General features: G+C 43.9%; 1 protein-coding gene across 6 annotated transcripts in view; it reads right to left on the bottom strand.

The window, feature by feature from the left end:
* The window catches only part of LOC124042212 (plakophilin-4-like), a 119,150-nt gene that overhangs the window by 93,133 nt on the left and 1,877 nt on the right, over window positions 1–24,140 (bottom strand). For 2 of the 6 annotated variants that reach the window (XM_046360630.1, XM_046360638.1), the window contains exon 2: window positions 3,677–3,816. In XM_046360630.1, the coding sequence (XP_046216586.1) occupies window positions 3,677–3,816 (140 nt within the window). Of the gene's footprint in view, window positions 1–2,441; window positions 2,827–3,676; window positions 3,817–9,300; window positions 9,497–12,617; window positions 12,774–20,062; window positions 20,178–24,140 lie in introns of those variants that run through there. The other 4 variants (XM_046360647.1, XM_046360643.1, XM_046360654.1 and 1 more) reach the window with 4 other exon arrangements.

Genomic DNA, 24,140 nt, shown 5'->3' with positions numbered 1-24,140 from the left:
TGGCAATGACTATCCAACACAACACTAGAACTCTTAAGGTAAGCTTTTGATTTTATTTATTGTCACCTGGGCCCACCTGTGTAACTGATTAATTTCTCTAAACTCTGAATAAAATAGGAATGGAGTTATAGGCCTACTCAGGCTGGTTATAGGCAAACTATCACATTTGTACTATATATATATATATATATATATATATATATATATATATATATATATATATATATATATATATATATATATATATATATATACTTTAGCCAACATGTTTCAAGCAGGCCACCATAGTCTCCCTGTGTCCATAAACACTAAGGTAACCTGCCTAAATGACTACCGATCCGTAGCACTCACGTCTGTAGCCATGAAGTGCTTTGAAAGGCTGGTCATGGCTCACATCAAAACCATTATCCCAGAAACCCTAGACACACTCCAATTTGCATACCGCCCCAACAGATCCACAGATGGTGCAATCTCTATTGCACTCCACACTGCTCTTTCCACCTGGACAAAAGGAATACCTAGATGAGAATGCTATTCATTGACTACAGCTCATCGTTCAACACCATAGTGCCCACAAAGCTCATCACTAAGCTCAGGACCCTGGGACTAAACACCTCCCTCTGCAACTGGATCCTGGACTTCCTGAAGGGCCGTCCCCAGGTGGTAAGGGTAGGTAACAACACATCTGATACGCTGATCCGTAACATGGGGGCCCCTCAGGGGTGCGTGCTCAGTCCCCTCCTGTACTGCCTGTTCACTCATGACTGCATGATCATGCACACCTCCAACACCATCATTAAGTTTGCTGACAACACAACAGTGATAGGCCTGATCCCCGACAACAATGAGACAGCCTATAGGGAGGAGGTCAGAGACCTGGCAGTGTGGTGCCAGGATAACAACCTCTCCCTTAACATGATCAAGACAAAGAAGATGATTGTGGACTACAGGAAAAGGAGGACCGACAAATTGACACTCTTGTGACAAATACAATTTGATTTGATTTGATTTTGCCCATCTATCCTATTGAAACAGGACTGAAGACAGAAACAGATCATTTGGTTCCATTTCAACATATTTATTCATGAAACCAAAGTGCTGTTACATACGTAAACTAAATAATTAAATAGGTAGCCTATAAAACTAAAACAATCCACATGTTCAAATCAAAACGCCTGATAAACATGACATCAATATCGTATCCACATTCCGAATCTCCGGTGCCGACACATTCAGAAATCGAAAGATTTAGTTTAAAAGCGATGACGAGGGCCAAGAGAACAAAACAAAAACAAAATTCAATGAGGAAAAACAGAAACCCGCTTTTAAAAAAGACTTCTGTTTTCAAAGATGTAGCCTACGATGCAATTCTCGTGATTAAGGAGAACAAAAAATACTTGGCTTGCATTTGAATACCACCACAGAAGCTTCACTATTGTTTGGCTACTTGAAGAGCGCTAGGGCTTGTCACTCGCAGCCCAACTCTTCCAATGCATTGTGTAAAAGTGTGCATCGAATTCCACCAGATGAAGAGCCGAAATGAGTATTACATCCTGGCATTTAAACCATTCTTAAACCATACTCGATTTAAAACAGACTCGATTTTTGAAAATTCACATATACTCCATTTTCGCAGCTGAGAACGCGTCATTTGCGATTGCTTTGTTTCCCCGTTATTCGTTGATTTCGGAAGCGCATCCCCATACATTATTAATCAGCTGTTGTCAAAGCAGAAAAGAGTATGACATCCGGGCATTTAAAGTATACTTGATTTTTTAATTTTTATGTTGCATGCTATTTTCGCATACTCAAACAGTCTAATATTTGGAAAGCAAGTACGGGTATTCGGTAACGGCCAGAGAGTTAAGTTAATTTCAAAAACCTTTCGAGGTCTTAACAAGAGACGAAATAAAACTCCCAAAGTCTCTGAGTGAGATGAGTGTGAAAGAGCAAAAAAATGGTGGCTGTAATAAGCTGAAATGGTGGCTGTAATAAGTTGAAATGGTGGCTGTAATAAGCTGAAATGGTGGCTGTAATAAGCTATTATGGAGGTGTCACACAGATAGTGGGTCAGAGAACAGTAAAGACTAAAGAGGGAGCAGCAAAGCCAGACAGCGTCCCAAATAGCACCCTGTTACCAATGCAGTGCGTGATTGGCTCTGGTCAAAAGTAGTGCACTACATAGCGAATAGGATGCCATTTGGGACGCGGCCCGGGAATAACTAGCAGTTCCCGTCTGAAAACCCTGACATTAACATCAAACACTCTCTGGCTCATTAGCAGTCAGGAGCGGAGGAGGCACAACTCCAAAATGAACAGAGAACGCAATCAAAGAAATCCTGGCCAGCCTGTCCTTGTTTGGGCATTGGGCAGAGCAGGGTGAAGACGCACATGGAGAAGTTTTAACAGAAATATAGGGGGGGGTTAGCATACTGACTCACCATGCAAGCACTCGTCATAAGCCTGTCCACAGGCACAGGTTAGCATGTTTAAACCAGGCAGGATCCCTCGAAGGTCTGCCGCCTCACAATCACAGGAAAGACTCATGCAGAACCAGGAAAATAACTACAACCCCAACAACAACGGCGACCTCCACAAGGCACCCGGTTTCCTCCTCCTTTCCCTCCCTCTGTCTCTCTCTCCAACTCCTTTTAAACACTGAGGACGGATTAATTTACACTCTCCCAAATCCCAAACAAGAATTGCCTCCGAGGCATGTCTCCATCCAGCGTTTTAAAGTACAGAACTCTCTATGGCTACTCTCTCTTCCTCTCTCTCTCTCTCTCTCTCTCTCTCTTCCTCTCTGCCATTCTCTTCCTCTTCTCTCTCTCTCTCCCTCGGTCACTTTCTTTCTCTTTCTCTCTCTCTCTCTCTCTCTCTCTCTCTCTCTCTCTCTCTCTCTCTCTCTCTCTCTCTCTCTCTCTCTCTCTCTCTCTCTCTCTCTCCTCTCTCTCTCTCTCTCTCTCCCTCCCTGCCTCACTTACTGCCTTCTTGTCCTGACTAAGCCTAAGGAGGAGCGGCCAGGCAGATGAGCACTCCGGGGGAAGGAAGTGACATTGACAGGTGCTCTCCAATGGAACTCTCCTTCCTGTTGACTTGGGTAAACAATGGGAGTGTGACGCGCTGCCAGGGAGGAAGGGGGAGAGCGAGAGAGCAGCAGAGGGAGGACTGTGAGTCAGAGCGTGTCCTGACACAGATGGCTAATCTCTCTGTTTGCACTAGATGGCTCTCATGATTGTGGACACGCAGCACCGCCGGACATAACTTGGTCCCCGGTTCCTACCGACCGCCAGCTAGGACTGACGGCTAATGGTCAAAGGACAAAGCATTCTGAGCTTGTTAGCTGTGTTCACAAACGGTTGCGAAGAGTCTCGTGATAAATGTCATGGTAAAAACGACAACCTCTTGACAAGGCACTTTCTACAGTGATCTGGGCCAGCTCGCACTAGGTAAACGATAGTACCACTGTTGATACAGCGTGGGTGTGTCTAAGATTGCAGGGATAAAGTACAGCCTGACTGTACCTGCTCTTTAGCAGTGGTGCAATATGGTTGGTGTGACAGAGGTTTGTGTACCTTCTATCGGGCTGTGTTACAGTGCGAGAGGTGTGACAGAGGTTTGTGTTCCTGCTCTGTGCAATGATACAGTAAGATAGGTGCTATTGGATTTGCTGTACCTGCTCTTTGACGGAGGCCAGGATGTTGTTGGCGGTGGTGTCAGCCTCCATGTTCCTGTTGGTGTGTTGGGTTCCCTCTCTGACGGTCAGCAGAAGCCCCTCCTCCGTCACTGGGCTCTGCTCAGGAGCTGGCATTCCTCCTGTAGGCACACAAACAATCTGGTCACCCAACATGGTCCTCGTGGCACATACATGTGGACATATGTGTGTCGTTGCGTGCACACTACACACGACCATACCATCCAAAGACCATTGGCACAGTCGATAGATACAATAAGACACACAAGCACGCAAGTGTGCACAGAACCCACTTAGTACACAATCTGGTCATATATTCACTGACAATACTAAAACAGTAAGCTAACACACACATAGACACACCCACGCATGCCAGATGGATCATTCCAAAGATAGACAGCCAGCGAGTCAATTCCATATGGACTTAACGCAACAAATAACTTCAGTGATGATATGTGTCAAACTCATTAAAAAAAACAAAAAAAAACAACCCAGACAAACACACAACATCTTCAAGTGTCCAAAAAGGAAATTCGACTTCCCACAATTCCCTGAGCGTGCGGCGGCACCACAGAGGAAAACACGTAAGGAAGAGATAACACGTTCTTCTTCTTACCTCGGTCCTGGGCGACAGGATTGAAATGAAAAAGTCAGAGCGCAAGTAGTTGTGGCCTTCATTATAATTGTTGACAGGCCAAACACCAGGGGAATGTATGGGAAGGCCGTTCTTTGATTAATATTTACCTGAAGGAGCCTGTTGAGCCAGACAGGATGGTTAAGCACCAGGGCCAATGCCGGTCAATTTCTGCCCAGATATTGGCTTCTGGAAAGCGTCATTAAGCAATACCTTTACACCAACCAGAGCACCACCCCTCCCAGCATAACTCAATAAGACCTCCATGAAACTGTCTCTTTTAATATACCTCATTCATTATGGTAGTCAGCTGGTGATTGGTGGAGTCGTTCTGGCGTATTATGCCAAAAGTGCCATACACTATTAAAGTTATGAAGTACATTACTACTGGAGGCGCACACACACCACAACATACCAAGTACATGAATCAGTTAACACAGGCTGACAGCCAGCAAGCCAGCAGAGAGGATCACTGGGCTGTTTACAGTAGAGACAGACAAGCCCTGGATGGGAAGCTCCTGTCCTGCGAAGACTAGCCAGGCTAGCCCTGCTACGTGTGGTAGGTCCCGCAGACATTTGGCCGATATGTGACCCCGTGGTATTCTAGCATGTTGTCACCACACAGAGGCGTGAGTATTTCATGGTGACAGCTGATCGGATCACGTGTCTGGTTAATGAAGGCAGACATGGGATATTACTACAAGCAGGCATGTTGGTAGCAGGGTTACAGAAATGTGTCAAACAGAGGAAAGCACCCCCCCCGAGTTGTTACACACCCTTTTGTCCCAAGGAGAATCTCTTGTCATTAGTTTCTATGAAATAGAGCAGTGACAAGAAACTAGAGAGTTGCAGTTTCAATTTGAGTGTGCTCCTTCTCCCTGCTCCCCGAGTCAAGACAGTTACAAAAACAAGAGCAAAAAAAGACAGCATTGTCCAGGATTTCTTTTTTTTAAACTGGCAGAAGAGACCAACCCAGCAAGAGTAGTCAGGGCTCAGTCGGTTTCTGTTGAAACCCTATACTATGGAAAGGATTAGAGAGAATGCCATTCAGCTAGCATGTCCCTGTCAGTGAGAAAAACAAGTCTGCTTTTGTCACCACAGACAAAGTATCTGGAATGGCCTTTGTGCATGTACAGTGTGCATGTTCAGTGTGCATGTTCAGTGCATTCGAAAAGTATTCAGACGCCATCACTTTACGTTACAGCCATATTCTAAAATGGATTCAATTATATATTTTTCTCGTCAATCTACACACAATACCCCATAATGACAAAGCAAAAACAGGTTTTAAGACATTTTTGCAAATGTATTACAATTTATTTTAAAGAAATACCTTATTTACAGAAGTATTCAGACTCTTTGCTATGAGACTCGAATTTGAGCTCAGGTGCATCCTGTTTCTATTGAGATGTTGATTGGTCAATTGACTGGACATGATTTGGAAAGGCACACACATGTCTATATAAGGTCCCACGGTTGACAGTGCACAAAGTTCCTCTGTGGAGATGGGAGAACCTTCCAGAAGGACAACCATCTCTGTAGCACTCTGACAATCAGGCCTTTATGGTAGAGGGGCCAGACGGAAGCCACACCTTAGTAAAAGAGCACATGACAGCCCGCTTGGAGTTTGCCAAAAGGCACCTAAAGGACTCTGACCATGAAAAACAAGATTCTCTGGTCTGATGAAACCAAGATTGAACTTTTTGGCCTGAATTCCAAGTGTCACATTTGGAGGGAACCAGGCACCCCTCATCACCTGGCCAATACCATCCTTACGGTGAAGCATGGTGGTGGCTGCATCATGGTGTGGGGATGTTTTTCAGTGGCAGGGACTGGGAGACTAGTCAGGGTCGAGGGAAAGATGAAAGGATACAAAGTAGAGAGATCCTTGATGAAAACCTGCTCCAGAGCGCTCAGGACCTCAGACTGGGGCGAAGGTTCACCTTCCAACAGTACAACAACCCTAAGCACACAACCAAGACAATGCAGGAGTTGCTTTGGGACAAGTATCTGAATGTCCTTGAGTGGTCCAACCAGAGCCCGGAATTGAACCCGTTCAAACATCTCTGGAGAGACCTGAAAATAGCTGTGCAGAGATGCTCACCATTCAACACAACAGAGCTTGAGAGAATCTGCAAAGAAGAATTAGAGAAACTCCCCAAATACAGGTGCGCCAAGCTTGTAGTGTCATACCCAATCAGACTTGAGGCTGTAATTGCTGCCAAAGGTGCTTCAACAAAGTACTGAGTAAAGGGTCTGAAAACTTATGTAAATGTGATATTAGTTTTTCATTTTTTTTATACAAAATGTATTAAAACCTGTTTTTGCTTTGTCATTACGGGGTATTGTGTGTAGATTAAAGAGAGGGAAAAATGATTGAATCCATTTTAGAATAAGGCTGTAACGTAATAAAATGTAGAAAAAGTGAAGGGGTCTGAATTAGAGGTCGACTGATTAATCGGAATGGAGGATTAATTAGGGCCGATTTCAGGTTTTCATAACAATCGGAAATCGGTATTTTTGGACACCGATTTGGCCGATTTTCATTTTATTTTTACACCTATATTTATCCTTTATTTACCTAGGCAAGTCAGTTAAGAACACATTCTTATTTTCAATGACAGCCTAGGAACGGTAGGTTAACTGCCTTGTTCAGGGGCAGAATGGCAGATTTTTACCTTGTCAGCTCGGGGATTCAATCTTGCAACCTTACAGTTAACTAGTCCAATGCTCTAACCACCTGATTACATTGCACTCCACGAGGAGACTGCCTGTTACGCGAATGCAGTAAGAAGCCAAGGTAAGTTGCTAGCTAGCATTAAACTTATCTTATAAAAAAACAATCAATCATAATCACTAGTTAACTACACATGGTTGATGATATTACTAGTTTATCTAGAGTGTCCTGCATTGCATATAATCGATGCAGTGCGTATTCACGAAAAAGGACTGTCTTGCTCCAATGTGTACCTAACCATAAACATCAATGCCTTTCTTAAAATCAATACACAAGTATATATTTTTAAACCTGCATATTTAGTCAATATTGCCTGCTAACCTGGCTCGTTGCGAACTCTGTGAAGACTATTTCCTAACAAAGACAGCCAACTTCGCCAAACGTGGGATGATTTAACAAAAGCGCATTTGTTGCACGACTGTACCTAACCATAAACATCAATGCCTTTCTTAAAATCAATGCACAGAAGTATATATTTTTAAACCTGCATATTTTGCTAAAAGAAATCCAGGTTAAGCAGGCAATATTAACCAGGTGAAATTGTGTCACTTCTCTTGCGTTCATTGCACGCAGAGTCAGGGTATATGCAACCGTTTGGGCCGCCTAATTTGCCATAATTTTACGTAATTATGACATAACATTGAAGATTGTGCAATGTAACAGGAATATTTAGACTTATGGATGCCACCCGTTAGATAAAATACGGAACGGTTCCGTATTTCACTGAAAGAATACGTTTCCGGATTCGACCATATTAATGGCCTACGGCTCGTATTTCTGTGTGTTATTGTGTTATAATTAAGTCTATGATTTGATAGAGCAGTCTGACTGAGCGGTGGTAGGCAGCAGGAGGCTTGTAAGTGTAACGGATGTGAAATGGCTAGCTTAGTTAGCGGTGCGCACTAGCTAGCGTTGCAATCGGTTACGTCACTTGCTCTGAGACCTTGAAGTAGTAGTTCCCCTTGCTCTGCAAGGGCCGCGGCTTTTGTGGAGCGATGGGTAACGATGCTTCGTGGGTGACTGTTGTCGATGTGTGCAGAGGGTCCCTAGTTCGCGCCCGGGTATGGGCGACGGGAACGGACGTAAAGTTATTCTGTTACATAAGCATTCCTTCAAACTGCATTTTTGTGCGTTTTGCCAGCAGCTCTTCGCTGTGCTTCAAGCATTGAGCTGTTTATGACTTCAAGCCTATCAACTCCCGAGATGAGGCTGGTGTAACCGAAGTGAAATGGCTAGCTTGTTAGCAGGGTGCGCACTAATAGCGTTTCAAACGTCACTCGCTCTGAGACTTGGAGTGGTTGTTCCCCTTGCTCTGCAAAGGCCGCTGCCTTTGTGGAGCGATGGGTCACGCTGCTTCGAGGGTGGCTGTTGTCAATGTGTTCCTGGTTCGAGCCCAGGTAGGAGCGAGGAGAGGGACGGAAGCTATACTGTTACACTGGCAATACTAAAGTGCCTATAAGAACATCCAATAGTCAAAGATATATGAAATACAAATGGTATAGCGAGAAATAGTCCTATAATTCCTATAATAACTACAACCTAAAACGTCTTACCTGGGAATATTGAAGACTCATGTTAAAAGGAACCACCAGCTTTCATATGTTCTCATGTTCTGAGCAAGGAACTTTTTTACATGGCACATATTGCACTTTTACTTTCTTCTCCAACTCTTGCTTTTTGCATTATTTAAACCAAATTGAACATGTTTCATTATTTATTTGAGGCTAAATTGATTTTATTGATGTATTATATTAAGTTAAAATAAGTGTTCATTCAGTATTGTTGTAATTGTCATTATTACAAATACATTTGTTTTTAATCGGCAGATTGATCGGTATCGGCTTTTTTTTGGTCCTCCAATAATCGGTAGAAAGTATCAGCTCTGAAAAATCATAATCGGTCGAACTCTAGTCTGAATACTTTCAGAATGCACTTTACATGCAGCAGCGCTCTTGAAATTAATAGTATTACTTTTTACGGAGAACATGTAACATAACTCTCCAACAAACAGATGAGTACAACCAAAGCCAACGTCATAAATTCAGAGTGAAACATAGGAAGACTGAGGCAATGCAATACGACTCGTGACACATTTCCTTGAAAATAAATTAAAGGTTGGGAAACTGCCCACCCGAGCAGAGTGGGGGTAAATCAGAAAACAAATGTGCTTCGGCAAACCAAATCCGCGGGTCCCCCGGAAGCAAAAGGAAAATGATGATTTGTATCGTAGCTTACCTCTGAAATTCCCCATCCTATCTGGGACAGGAGTACTTAACTCCTCTCAGCTCAGGGTTCTCGGCTGCTCCCAGATCAGGCTCCAGAGAGTGTAGTACATACAACAGCTCTGCTGCACACTACCCCGGCTACTACCTGGCAGTTAGAGTGGCGCTGCTGACCCGGCAGGTTCTTCAGGATTACCTCTGTTGTTTTCCTTCAAACCGAGACGAGAAGAAAGAAAGAAAAAACACCTGAATGAACTAGTGGCTTTGTAAAAATAAAAAAAATACTGCTGTGCATCAGGTCTCTGCAGGTGTTATTTGGCGTCTGGTAATTTCAAAGCCCAGCTAGAGGCTGCCTGCCAAGTACCCATAATGCACATGGAGTCAAATGCAATCAGCGCGGCTTTAAATGCCGTAATTAGGATAATGCCTCCGAGACAATACCAGAGGAGTTCACAGGATCCAGGTGAAGTTACTCAGAACAAATAGACGGGCCCATGCCATTATGAACCTGGTCATTTCCTCTGGTTTAAGCCCAAGACATAAACATGGTCAATAAAACACACAGACTTTTGGACTTCCAGTGGGACTCAATATCTAGTGAGGATTATTGTGCCTTCTGTGTGAGTCAAAACCTACCATGGCAAAAAATAAATCTGTCTGGAGTAAAGAGCTTTCCCTAGGTGACATCCCCCCATTTACACAGGCAGAAAGACAGGGACGGACAGCCTCGCGCGCATGCACACTTACACACACAACTAACCCCTGGTCAGCTTATCCATTTCTTTTGGCCAAAACACTGGGCTAATTCGACCTCTTCCCACCATCTACTGGGCACGTGATATAAACTGGAGCTGGAAGTGCCCCAAGGGTCATGGAATCAACAAAACAATGAGCATTTGTAAACATTATTAGCCTGCTACCAACTGGCTACTCGGCCAAGGAGCCTTGACAAGTCAAATCCAAAATCTTTTTCCTAAGCTATTAAAATCCTCAGCATCTCTCGCTCTGCCAAGAAACCGTTTCGCCTGACCCCACGTAATTCCCACCGACACCAATCAGGTCACATGGTCTAGTAGTCCAGTCAGTGACCTCATAGTGCAGCCACTCTTCTAAGCTTCTGTTATGCAATCGAAATAGAAGCTGTGCCTCCTGCCTCGCGTCCTCCCCAGGGAGCACAGAAAAGCAACAACAAAAAAAAACATAGTGGCAGACAGGCATATCCCTTCACCGTTCATTACCCATCTACAAACTGTAGACAACCCCCTTCTCGTCACCTGGGTCAAAATACCAGGTCAAAATACACATTGGAACGTTAGTCAACGAAGGGAAGAACTGCGGAGAAGAAGGCTTCATAAGGCTGACTGACACCCAAATTAACCAGGTCACATTTGTTGAACAAAGAAACGTGGAGGGGAAAACCAGAGCTCAGATATAATTATACATCAGCCTGAATTTCAGAGGCAGAACGTCTCAGCAGAGCAGCAGTCTTGAAGTTAAAAGCCTGGGAAATGCACAGCGCAAATAGAGTTGTGAGCTGCCTCAAGCTAGCTACTCACAGTAATTGGAATGAAAGCCTACCACAATATGGTGCTCCCCTTACTTTCAATACTAAATTAGGTAAGGTGTTTAAACGTCTATGGAAACCCACATCTGTCTAAATTAAATATCTGTCTCTATCTGTCCCTTACGGATAAACCACATGATTTCACGTGTGGAAAGCCACATGATTTCAAGGGGAATTTCACATGTTTTTAGAACACTTCACATGTGGTGACATGTTTTCACGTGTAGTTTCACGTTACCACCTGTTGCTTTACATCTCATCACATTCACTTCACGTTAGATCGCATGTCATCACCTGACATTCATGTGGTTTTCCCCATAAGGGTGCTAATTGGACCAGCAACAAGGCAACCCCCCCTCCTATCATTCGTTCCTCTGGACTTCTTAAGCCGGCGTGAGGACAAGGGGGGGGGGGGGGGCATAATTAACTCCTCTATAAGTCAACTGATTGGTGCCTTAGTCATGTGCAATGACCCGCCAGCCAGGTCAGCATGGAACATGAAGAGACCTCCATTACACAGCACAAAGCAGCCGCTGTAATGTCCCCAAAGACCCACAATGCTTAATTGCCTCTTTCAAAAAGCATATTGACTTAGCTAAATAAAAGTGATATTAATGGTCTCGAGTTGCCTTTTCAGACTTCACTAAAGTGAGGCTGATGCCATATTTCAGCACTGATAAAGAACCCCCCCCACCCCCAAAAAAAAGAACAAAGACATTCATTATAATTGTATCTCGGGCCAAAATAGAGCATTTATCCAGGCTATAGCAAGACTGCAACATATTTCTTACCAAGTAGTTGTCAAAGACGTATTCTGAAAGCCCCAGCACAAACTATTACGCAGACAAAACACACATGCTTAGATAGCCAGGACTAGAGTCATCTGTTTTTTATAGGATGTGTTGTACACAAACAAGTTCAAGTACTCCACAAATGCTTCACAACATAGGCCCTAGAGCACAGAAATACCCCGCTGAGCCAATTCTGTGTCATTCAATTTCCTTTGAAAATCTCCCAGTAAAATGACTTACGTATTCTGAGGTTTTACCTCACATCAAAGATTCAAGAGGATGGCAAAGAGAGTCATGTGTGTGTACATACCTGATGCTTTCTTTGACACACAAGGCTACTATTGGATCCCTAAACATGTGACTTTCTGTTGAGCTGAACAGGCTCGACAGCTGAAAACACTTTACTCTGTTTGACACACCCCAAAAGCTAAGGAATGTAATCTCAGCACGCGCTGGAGCTCGTCTCGAACACACACACACACGGCGCGTGCATAACGCACACACGTATGCATGCGCGTACACGCCGCGGCATGCATCTGCAGTACGTAGACACACACACACTCGTACACACACATATACACACAAACACACACACACACACTCTCACGCATGTACACACAGATCAATAATATAATAATACTGTATACACATTCACACAATGTAATGCATACCCTTCGAAAAAAAGGTGCTATCTAGAATCTAAAAGCGTTCTTCGCCTGTCCCGGTAGGGTAACCCTTTGAAGAACCCTTATTGGTTCCAGGTAGAACCCTTTTTGGTTCAAGGTAGAACTCTTTTGCATTCTTTACACAGAGGGTTCTACATGGAACACTAAAGAGTTCTACCTGGAACAAAAAAAGGGTTCTACCTGGAACCAAAAAGGGTTCCACCTGGAATCAAAAAAGGTTCTACCTGGAATCAAAAAGGGTTCTCCTATGGGGACAGCCTAAGAGCGCAGAGGTAGAAGTAAAACCTACCTCTTGACGTGGTGATGTGGGACTTAATAAATGTCCGAGGTTAGCCGTGTGGAGAAGCTGAGACCTTGACCACTCAATAGGATGACTTGAAAGGGATTTTCAAATGAGGGAGGAACATCTTCAGAGGATGTTATAGATGTTCTGTCTGCCTCACACCTCCTTGAATCATATCCTACAAATGTTGCAACATCTAACTCACTCCCGGCCAATCTGAGCGTGTGTGTACAGGGATGGGCTTGGCTCAAGATAAGCCAGGAGTCAGGCAGGAAACACAGTCATACCAGATCAGCCTAAAGCAGTCCATACAACACGCAACTTAGAACCCAGATAGCCCTCTTCCAATGAAATTCATTCAGCCAAAGGGACTCACCACTCGAAGTGGATGACTTCATGCACAAGCATTTTATCCATGTCTACAGTGTGCAGCGTTGCAAACAGAGGACTATGAGTGGTCATTCCTATGAGGAACTTCCTCCTGTTCTGTTCATTAACCCTGCATCCATCCCAAATGGCACCCTATTCAGTTTATAGCGCACTACTTTTGACCATAGCCTATTGTGCTCTGGTGCACTATATACTGTGGTAGGGCTGTGTACCAGTATCCCATGGCAACAATGGAAACACAAACCTGCTGTAGGTAAAATACCGTGTGTGATATAGCTTGGGGGGGGGAAATGCTGGATGACAACATGTTTGTTTCCAACATTAAGGCTGTTTTCCTAAAGAGTGGAATCCACTTTGTGTTTTGTTTCCTTGCCACAATACGAGTATCGTGACACTGGTATTGTTCGGGCCCTACTATATAAGGAATAGGGTGCCATTGAGAACGCATCCTCGGGCCTCACTGAAAGACTGATCCAAATGGCTCATCAGCGGTTTGAAACATGTAATCAGTAACATGTTGTGACAGAGTGGGGTCATGAATGACGCTCTGATTGACTGACGCCCACCGAAAGACGACTTTAAAGGGGAACGGAGCATAAACATGGAGTCAGCTGCAAACCCTCAAGAATCACAACCTTTCCGTCGGCTCTGGAGGCTGGCTAAGTCTCTGAAGAAGTGAACCGGTGGCCACACGCTGAGACAGAACACAAAAGTCAACTGAGGATTCTCCCCGTTAGAGCTGAAAACAAGACGAATGCTCTGATTTTCTCCACAAGAGTGAACACGACAGGCTCATTTGCCGAAGCAAAAACAGCAGCAAAACAAAGCCAAAACAGAAATACCACTCCACGTAATCCTGAGTGCTTCACGGCTCATGAAGAAAGGGAATTAAATGGTGATCAGAGCCGCACTGAAAGTTACTTATTCTTTCAGACAGAAAAGCGGAAATAAATTCAGTTGAATCAATTTTCCATTCCATTCTGCCTCACACCCATAGCTGTTGCTTTTCAATTTCTACCATATCAGGTGGTTACCACATTTCAATGTGAACGGTAGAAATGTGATAGATTTTATGGAGAGGACCAGCGAGAAATACCAAGATGATCGAAATGACTAGAAACAAATAGGATGTAAAAAAAAAACGAACAAAGCATTAGCATAACAATGGGCCACTATTGGCAGTGTTCTGGCTCCCACAATGCAACCTGTCTGGAGTGAATTACCGAGCGGTGCTCAGCACCTCGGCTGCTTCTTCCGCTTAAGACTGATTAAAGCAGCCGATGAACTGCCTTCACTGTCCTCAACTGAATGATCAATCACACCACTGGTAAGGACAGCGTTAGCTTTAGCTTAGCGGCCTGCCTATTCATCAACAGGGCATCCTTATAGGTTCACACAGCAGATGGGGAAATAAGGGGGATGACAGTGGCAACAATTACAGTCACTCACACTTCCATCTCTCTGTGTGTGTGTGTGTGTGTGTGTGTGTGTGTGTGTGTGTGTGTGTGTGTGTGTGTGTGTGTGTGTGTGTGTGTGTGTGTGTGTGTGTGTGTGTGTGTGTGTGTGTGTGTGTGTGTGTGTGTGTGTGTGTGTGTGCGTGTGTGCGTGTGTGCGTGTGTGTGTGTGCGTGTGTGCGTGTGTGTGTGTGCGTGTGCGTGTGCGTGTGCGTGTGCGTGTGCATGTGTGTGCGTGCGTGTGCGCGAGCATGTGCTTTCTCTCATGAGCAAATTTCATTGTGGAATGTACTTACTATATAATGGGGGCGTTTAATATGATGGCGGTGAAGTATCAACGTCACATCAATCTTGTTTATCTCCTGCTATGCTCCATCCCTGGTATTGACAGGGCCAGCATCCAGCATCCAGCTGCCATCCAGCCATGGGCAGAGTGCCCAGTAGGGCTGTGTCAGGTCCCCTCTACAACACCATGAGAAAATGACATGTGGTGTTTATCACACAGCCGTGCCGCTGCCAGCCAGCCCTCACAACCCCCCTCCTCCTCCGGTTCCTGTGCTGTTTCTACGAGCTAGCGGTCCTGCCGTCCATGTTCCCTCCCAGTCAACATCCACATACATCCATCGCAGATCACGATGCGTCCCGAATGCTATCATATTGGCCCTGGTCAAAAGTAGCACACTTTAAAGGGAATAGGGTGCCGTGTGGGACACGCTCACAAGGACTGAGACATCTGAGGACTCGCAAGTAGGAACACTCATTGGTGATAGCACATATTACTGCCATTGGCTTCAATCAAAGAGAAATGATGAACTGCAATGGGAGCGGGAGCTAATCGGCTGAACACAACCTTATTCATTAGAAGACAGTCCTATCCGCGGCACACAGTCCACAGGAATGGGGACTGTTCCTTGTTCCAAATGTGTAATAGCAAGAAACGCTCGACTCCACCACTGTGCCATAACAAAACAATACCTTAAATAATATGAAAAAAAAACAAATTGTGTTACTGTCGTGATTACAGTGTTACACATGCATAAAGATAAAAGCAACGTGATGTAAAGTGTAAAACAACTGATCGTAAAGGTTAACCCTTTTGTCTTAACGTAAAGTGATGCCATCTTCAATGCCCTCACACAGCACGGAAAGGATCAAACCACTATAGTAGGTTGGGAGAAGATGACACTAGGGACGAAAGACATATAAAACCCCATCCCAACAACACTTGGGAGAAGATTATGGGGTAAGGAACCACCTCGGGTAAGGAACAGGCCATCAATGTATCCATCAGTAGAAACTACCAGCAGCATATCCCCTATAAAGAGAGGGCTGAGGCAGAAGAGGAGTAAGACTGGATCTGGCAACATCTCCCCTGAGAGCTGATTTGCATTAACATTGCTTATTAAATACGCACTGATTTAGAGTGGATGAACAGAGGTCACCGAGAACTGTGCTGCCATCCATTCAAATGAAGTGGTTGATACTGATAACTGCATGAAATAGCCTTTAGAAAACAGCATTTGGGCCTCCCAAGTGGCACAGCGCTCTAAGGCACTGAATCACGGGTGTTAGAGGCGTCACTACAGACCCGGGTTCAATCCCAGGCTGTGTCGCAGCCGGCCGTGACCGGGAGACCCATGAGGCGCCACACAATTGACACAGGATAAGAGCGTCTGCTAAATGACTTAAATGTAAATGTAAACAGCGTTAGGGGAGGGTTTGGCCGGTCTTGTCCTATCGCGCTCTAGCGACCCCTTGTGATGGGCCGAGTGCATGCAGGCTGACTTCGGTCGGCAGTTGTATGGTGTTTCCTCTGACACGTTGGTGCTTCTGGGCTAAGTGAGCAGTGTGTCAAGAAGCAGTGCGGCTCAGCAGGGTTGTGTTTCGGGGGGCGCGCGGCTCTTGACCTTCGCCTCTCCTGAGTCCGTACGGGAGTTTCAGACTGTAACTACCAATTGGGGAGAAAAATGGGTGAAAAGTACAAATATATATATATTTTTTTAAATCTATTCAAAAAATTAAGAAAATGGGGATGAAGTAATTCATTTCTCATTACAAATAGAGTTGGTCCTTCCAAGGCGAGCCAATCATTAAGGGCTGGTTAGCGTGCCGCAGCTAGCGTAGCACCCATAGCTTTACAGCTCATTAACACTTCAAACAGGCCCCATGGTGGTGGGCGTCCCTGACCTGCAGTGCGGGAGCACACCTGTCTTCTTCTGTTCTGTTCTGTCCTTCAACTCACAGCTGGGAAAACAGGCTACAAAACCACAATTCCCCTATTTGAGAATGCTTAACCTTAACAATTGTTGTATCTCCCAGTTCCGTCAATCACTTCTACAATACCAACAGTGTTGCTGAGAAAAAGATTAAGTCATAACAAACTATGAAAAGTGAAGTAGATTTCACAAATCAAATTAAATAAATGACTATATAGTATTATTTGTAGGTCGCATTTTCCGTCCCCATGTTCCTTCCCTTCTCTGGCTTCGGCGCAAACAAACGTCCTGTCACGTTTCATCTGTGAAGTAATTGCCTGGCGGTGCCCGTACCGCGGGGGAAGTCGTCGTTGATCACAACCGCCAGCTACAAAGCTGAGCTCCAACACCTCGACAGAGAATCCTGCACAGCACAATGATACATTGGCTTTTATTACGGATATACAAGTAAACTTCTCTTTCAAATATTGTATGTCTCGTTCACTTCAACAGAACCCTTCTCAAGGACAGGTAAATATGTGTAGAGAAGAACAAACTCTTCACAGCAGAAGAGGCCAAGTATATACTGTATTTACTTTCCAACTGAGGGGGTGAGGCATGCAATGTAGAGATTGTCAAAGTATTTGCAAGCATTTATGTGCACAAGATGTGTATGAGGCTAGCTAAACCGATGCGTTCCAACCAATTATTTATATATACAGTGGATGACTGATTGGGGGTGCTGTGTTGAAGCCACTGTGTTGAAGCCACAGTGTTGAAGCCACTGTGTTGAAGCCACTGTGTTGAAGCCACAGTGTTGAAGACACTGTGTTGAAGCCACAGTGTTGAAGCCACTGTGTTGAAGCCACTGTGTTGAAGCCACAGTGTTGAAGCCACAGTGTTGAAGCCACTGTGCCTCCATCGTGGCCCTTCGCCATCATTGTAGATTTGGATGATTTGGAAGCTTTAGAAATACATTTATTAATGTCTATATTCATTTTTGACACATCTATTCTATTACCTTTAAGCACACTTTTAAATTATACTATGTGAGCTAAACATAAACGTTTCAAATACTTAAATACATGTCATTGAAATACTGTAGAATTCCATACGTTCCTACGGAGGACTTCTCCTACTGGGGAGAACCAATACTGTGTCTGACCAACGACTTCAAAGCTTTTCATTGGCCAAAGACGTAGTAACAGCAATCCAGGGTTTATGTACATAATTGGCTCCAACTCAAAGCAGCATATACGTCTTGATTTGGGAGTCTTCCTTGGTGGTTTTCGCATCAAACAAAAAAGGAAAAGTATAACAAAATGTAGCTCCGTACACAACTTGGGGGCTAACATGCATTGAACCATGTAGAGAAAGAGAAATTAGATTTCGAGGAAAATAACAAACAGTCCAATCACCTTCAGTTGCCCTTTTAAAACAACGTTTTAGCCAGTTAGCTAAATGCCATGCTCTTCTTATGGTCAAAGGTTAATATACACATTTTCTAGAACAAACCAATTGCACTTGGAAACAGGAACTCTTAAACACAAGATGGATTATAACGCAAAGCCACAGGAAAGGGGATTATAGAGCACTGGGAGGAGTGGGAGGGCGCTGGGCTGAGGAGTGGGAGGTAGTTGAGCTGAGGTAATAAAGAATCGATGAGAAGGGCTTTAATTGTTCTCTCAGATATTGTTCATGTAGGCCAAGCATGACTTTACTGCTCTGAGGTGAAACGTGTACTTTTATCAAAAGCATTGGAATGCAATGTACACTACCGTTCAAAAGTTTGGGGTCACTTAGAAATGTCCTTCTTTTTGAAAGAAAATTACTTTTTTTGTCCATTAAAATAACATCAAATTGATCAAAATACAGTGTAGACATTGTTAATGTTGTAAATGACTATTGTAGCTGGAAACGGCAGATTCAGATTTTTTTATGGAATATCAACAAAGGCGTACAGAGGCACATTATCAGAAACCATCACTCCTGTGTTCCAATGGTACGTTGTGTTAGTGTGTTAGCTAATCCAAGTTTGTCATTTTAAAAGGCTAATTGATTATTAGAAAACCCTTTTGCAATTATGTTAGCACAGCTGAAAACTGCTGTCCTAATTAAAGAAGCAATAAAACTGGCCTTCTTCAGACTAGTTGAGTATCTGGAACATCAGCATTTGTGGGTTTGATTACAGGCTCACAATGGCCAGAAACAAAGGCCTTTCTTCTGAAACTCGTCAGTCTATTCTCTTGTTCTTAAAACCAAACACTTTTAGACTTTTACTCAAGTAGGATTATACTGGGTGACTTTCACTTTTACTTGAGTCATTTTCTATGAATACATCTTTACTTTTACTCAAGTATGACAATTGGATACTTTTTCCACCACCGGAAAATTAGCCCTTTAAAAACGGGTCGAATGCCTGACATTATATATAACTGATAGCATAGCGGCTATAGTGGAGTTCCACTCTGCCAAGTGTCAACTTTTTCAGACATTGCACAGCGGGAGTAAATTGCAGGTTATTCCGGGACAGTTCTCTGCTTCCAGAATCATGTCAACACTTTGTGCTGGGAAATTGAAAAACCTGAAGAGAAGAAAGAGCAGTGGAAATGTTGATTCGTCAAAGCTTCTTTTACACCCACCATTTCCTCAAGTCTCAAAATGTGTCCGTTTTCACCTGGTCACTTTATCAAGACATACAGACGTAGGATCTTAATTTGATCCATTGTTTGTTGACGAGGAGCTTCCGTTAAAGAGTCATCTATCTCCTCAACATCAACACTAGATCTTAAAACCTTAAAACCAACCACAGCAAAAGTACATAATAGCATTCGGTGAAATGTCAACGTAAATGTCATGTACTTGAACTAACTTTGTTAAGTTTCAATGTCTCAATCCCTTTCCCTCAAGTTAATTACTAAACATACAGCACTTTGAAATTGCTTGACATTTAAGTGAATCTTCTGCGGTTGAAAAGAACGGCCATGATGGAAGCAGCTGAGGCGTAGGAATCCTGCAGGTTGAATCTGGTTTCAGTTTTAGACTTGGAGCCTCGGCAGCCGGTATAAACCTCTGACATCAGCCCACATGACTTGAGGAGAACATAGGTTCCTGACATAGGGGAGATGCCATCACCTCAATCCAAATCCAGCAGCCAGGCGTGTCTGCGCACCACTCTGGGACGACATCCGATACCACATTTGTAGTATTTCACTCAACCTACATCAACAGTCAACACATCACAGGAGAGTAAGGCTAGGTGATACATTGAACTATAGAGTTCACTATGAGGCCCACCAACCACACTGACGAAATACATCCGTCATCAAAATGAAGCCATCTGCAAGCACATCTTAGCCAGAAGAACAAAACACTTGGCCATTTTGGCCCCAGCTGAACGTGTATTACTTACGGCGATATGACAGCAGGCTTAACAATTGTCCATTCATCACGCAGTGTCATGCCAGGTTATGTCATGTTGTCCAGTGCTCAGTGACTGCTGCTGAATTCTCTGGAGGCCGTTTGTTCCGCAACGCGCTCAGCAGGGTTGACGGCCTGTCCGCTTCAGTCTTCAGCCTCTAGTAACCAGAGAGCAGGAACCCCCCGAGTGATACGGTAACATGCACTTTATGTTTGAAATATTCAACAGTATGTCATCCTCCTCCTCCCTGTCGAGGAGGTAGGGTTGAGAGCTGGCAGAAAAGACTGTGGTCTGGTGAGTCAGCAACATCTGGAGCAATTCACACTGAAATGTCTCTTCCCCGTTCCCTGCTGTCCACTCCACACTGCAGAAGTCTGGAGCGCGGCGAGCCGCTGGTCTTTCAGACTCAGCATGTCAGGGCTATGAAAGGCTATTTCACTGGGGGGCATTGTGCACCTAATCTCTCAAAGCGCTGACATGCTTTGTGTTCTTTACTATCACCAGCCGCCCAGGATCCAATCAAAGCCTGAAATCTGGAGCTCTTTCAGGATTGTATCTACATATATCGAGTTTGATCGGCAGCGCACATGCCTCGCCAAATCATTTCACTGTACCTCATCCCAACAACGCATAGAAGCAGAACTGAATGCAGACTGCATGTGGGACATTATCCTTAAATCACCTTGATTATATATACAATACATGAAAGCGAGCATTTACATCTAATAGAGGGCTAGCATAGATTCTGCAATATGGTGGGTTTTATTCAAATACTGTACACAGTCCAGTGACGTCAACGGTCTAAACTTTCAAGTGCGGGTGTTGGTTCATCTCTTCTCATCCTGTTGAAAAGGTCACCGATTAAAATACCTTGTGCTCACAGTTCTTCTATTCCCAGAAAAGTCTGTTGCCCAAGTGATAAAACAGGGATAGATATTACAGACTGACAGTGGAATCTCTCTAGTCTACAACTTGTGGTTGGCCTCAAGGATTGGGCTAACTCTCTTCAGACCACACCATGCACATGTGGGATGGAAAGAAAGAGGGAAAAAAGGATTGACGGAAAAAGAGGCATCCTAAAAAAAAAGAAGGGTAATGGCAGCTCTTGATGGATACCCATTCTCAATGGATATTATGATTCAGTGATGGCCAGCCACTGAACCACAGAGGCAGTAGAGTGACTGAAGATGTGTCCAAAATGGCACCCTATTCCCTATACAGTACACTACTTTTGACCAGGGCCCATAGGGCTCCGGTCAAAACTAGTGCACTATGTAGGGAATAGGGTACAGGAGGTTGGTAGCACCTTAGTTGGGGAGAATGGGCTTGTGGTATTGACTGGAGCGGAAATCAGTGGAATGGCATAAAATACATGGTTTCCAGGTGTTTGCTGCCATGGAAATTGCTCCGTTCCGACCATTATTATGAGCCGTTCTCTCCTCAGCAGCCTCCACTGGAATAGGGGCCATTTGGGACGCATCTTGAGTGTCCTTCCAGGGGGACTCAGCGGGGTACAGAGCCTCATCACCTGTCACAGGTTGTTCAGGGCACACATGGAAACCCAGACAATCATGGATGAAAGCCGTGGTATATCAGACATTATAAGCTGGGTGGTTCGAGCCCTGAATGCTGATTGGCTGACAGCAGTGGTATATCAGACCGTATACCACGGGTCTGACAAAACATTTATTTTTTGGTAACCATTTTGCGTCATTGAGTCGTGCCTAAGAACAGCCCGTAGCTGTGGTATATTGGCCATATACCACACCCCCTCGTGCATTATTGCTTAATTATACCACGGGTATGAGAGAAAACGACTTGTTTCCTGTTCTATTTATGTTGGTAACCAGTTTATAATAGCAATAAGACACCTTGGGGATTTGTGGTATATGGCCGATATACCACAGCTAAGGAGTGTATATGGGCACTCCACGTTGCGTCATGCATAATGTCAGCCCTTAGTCGTGGTATATTGGCCTTATACCACACCTCTCGGGCCTTATTGCTTAATGAGACATCCATAAAAATCACCCATTGCAGTAGATTAGCTAAGTGTTGAAGACAGGGAAGGTTTTGAGAAATCCTCATCAGTAGTCATACACACTCACGGCCATTCGTTAAAGTTAAATATTACTCAATATCTCATCATGTTTGGAGTGTATCCATAATGTAGGATTTATCATTATCTGATGAGAGAGAAAAACCCTTTATTATCTGAAACATATCAAGGAATCAGATTAACTTGGGGAGAAAACAAACAAATGCACTTTATCTAACTGGAGTTGGTATTTCAACCCTCTCAGCTCTGAACTGTGTAGGTATTGTCTGGACAGGGGACAGGCTTTCAACGTGATTGCTTGAGGCAGGTAATAATGGGTAACACTGAACATTAAGTTGCTCTTAAACTATAATTACGACATTGTTGTTACATAGTACTGTATTGCTTTGTAATTGCAGAAAGCGGAGTGGTTTTTGTAATTATATTACCAACATGAACAACAGGTTAATTCAATATTGTTAGTAGTTTAATTAATTAGCATCCATTCACACACATCCCCCTCTCAGCAAAAATACACAGATGATTATAACCTGTAAACATATAGTTGAATACATGTCACTAAACCAATAGCAGACCGCAAAACAACGATAATGAATGCTTTATATAATGGTATTATTCAGAAATGAAATGTAGGCCAATGGGCTAAAATGGTTGAATAATAACAATTCCGATATGTAGGGTGACCCAAGCATACTGTCTGAAAGAGCAGAATTAGACAGAATGATTCAACAATGAGGGGCATCTAAGATCAGCTGAACTATTCAACTGACTGATGACAGTTCCTGTTAAATAGCATATGACATGAGCGCGGGATCAAAACAATCACAACAAACCAGATTTTTAAAAAAGGGCCTTTTGCAAGCAGCAACACACAGTCTGGGCCAGCTTCCCAAATGACAACCCTATTCCCTACATAGTGCACTACTTTTGACCAGAGCTTTATGGGCCCTAGTCAAAAGTAGTGCACTATATTGGCAATAGGGTGCCATTTGGGATGCGGACGGGCTGTGTTTCTGCTGAGACTCAGACTATAAAAGCAGCAGTTGTTCCCATGATCACACAAACAATGCAGCTTTCTTCATCTAGGGTCAACAGTCACAGTCTCACAATAACAGAGGAGCACAGAGCATTAATGGACTACATCTATACTAGCATACAGGCAAGAGTGAGGGATGGCAACTCTCGAAGGGTTGGACACGATTCAAACAAACGTCATTGTTGCTGCTATGCTCCATTTCCTATAGACTCCAATGAGACGTTTTCCATTGTGGTCTGCACAAAAACATCCTCCTGACCACTTTCTCCAACCAACACCACTTTCTCCAACCAAGAACACTCACACAAAGAAGGTTTTCATATTCAGCCTTTGCTGCAATACCTCATGATAAATGTTTATTTTAATTTTTCATGAAGCGAATTCCTTCAATAGATGTCAGCTGTTGGGAGGGTGGCTTGGGTAATGTGCATCACGAGGAGCATCACATAATGCATCTGACCTTGGAGAGGCAGAGAGAGAGAGAGAGAGGATTCACACAGACTCAGAGTATAGGCTGGTAGTATAACATGACCTCAAACATCACCACCGCCACCTAGTGAGCGAGACTCTTAGAACAAATGGTTCCAAAAGGGTTCTGCAGAGGTCCCCATAGGAGAACCCATTTTGGGCTCCAGGTAGAACCCTTTTCGGGTTCCACGTAGAACCCTCTGTGGAAAGGGGGCTCTATCTGGAACCAAAAGGGTTTTACCTGGCTTCAACGGGTTCTTCTGTTAGGGACAGCCAAATAACCGTTTTGGGTTCTAGATAGCACCTTTAATTCAAAGAATATACAGTACAGCGCATGGCAACTAGGTATGGACTGATGCCTGTAGAATATAAAAGTCCATCTACGTGGTTAGATGGGAGATATTCTAGGTATCCGATGTTGTTGATGATTCGTTGTCAATCTTTTGACACCACCGGTGACCAGGCACAATACTTTTCAAAGGAAGAGAAAGTATTGAGAAGCATTG

The sequence above is a fragment of the Oncorhynchus gorbuscha genome, linkage group LG01 (genome assembly GCF_021184085.1).
Source record: "Oncorhynchus gorbuscha isolate QuinsamMale2020 ecotype Even-year linkage group LG01, OgorEven_v1.0, whole genome shotgun sequence".
NCBI lineage: Eukaryota > Metazoa > Chordata > Actinopteri > Salmoniformes > Salmonidae > Oncorhynchus > Oncorhynchus gorbuscha.
This window is presented reverse-complemented; position numbering and strand designations above follow the sequence as displayed.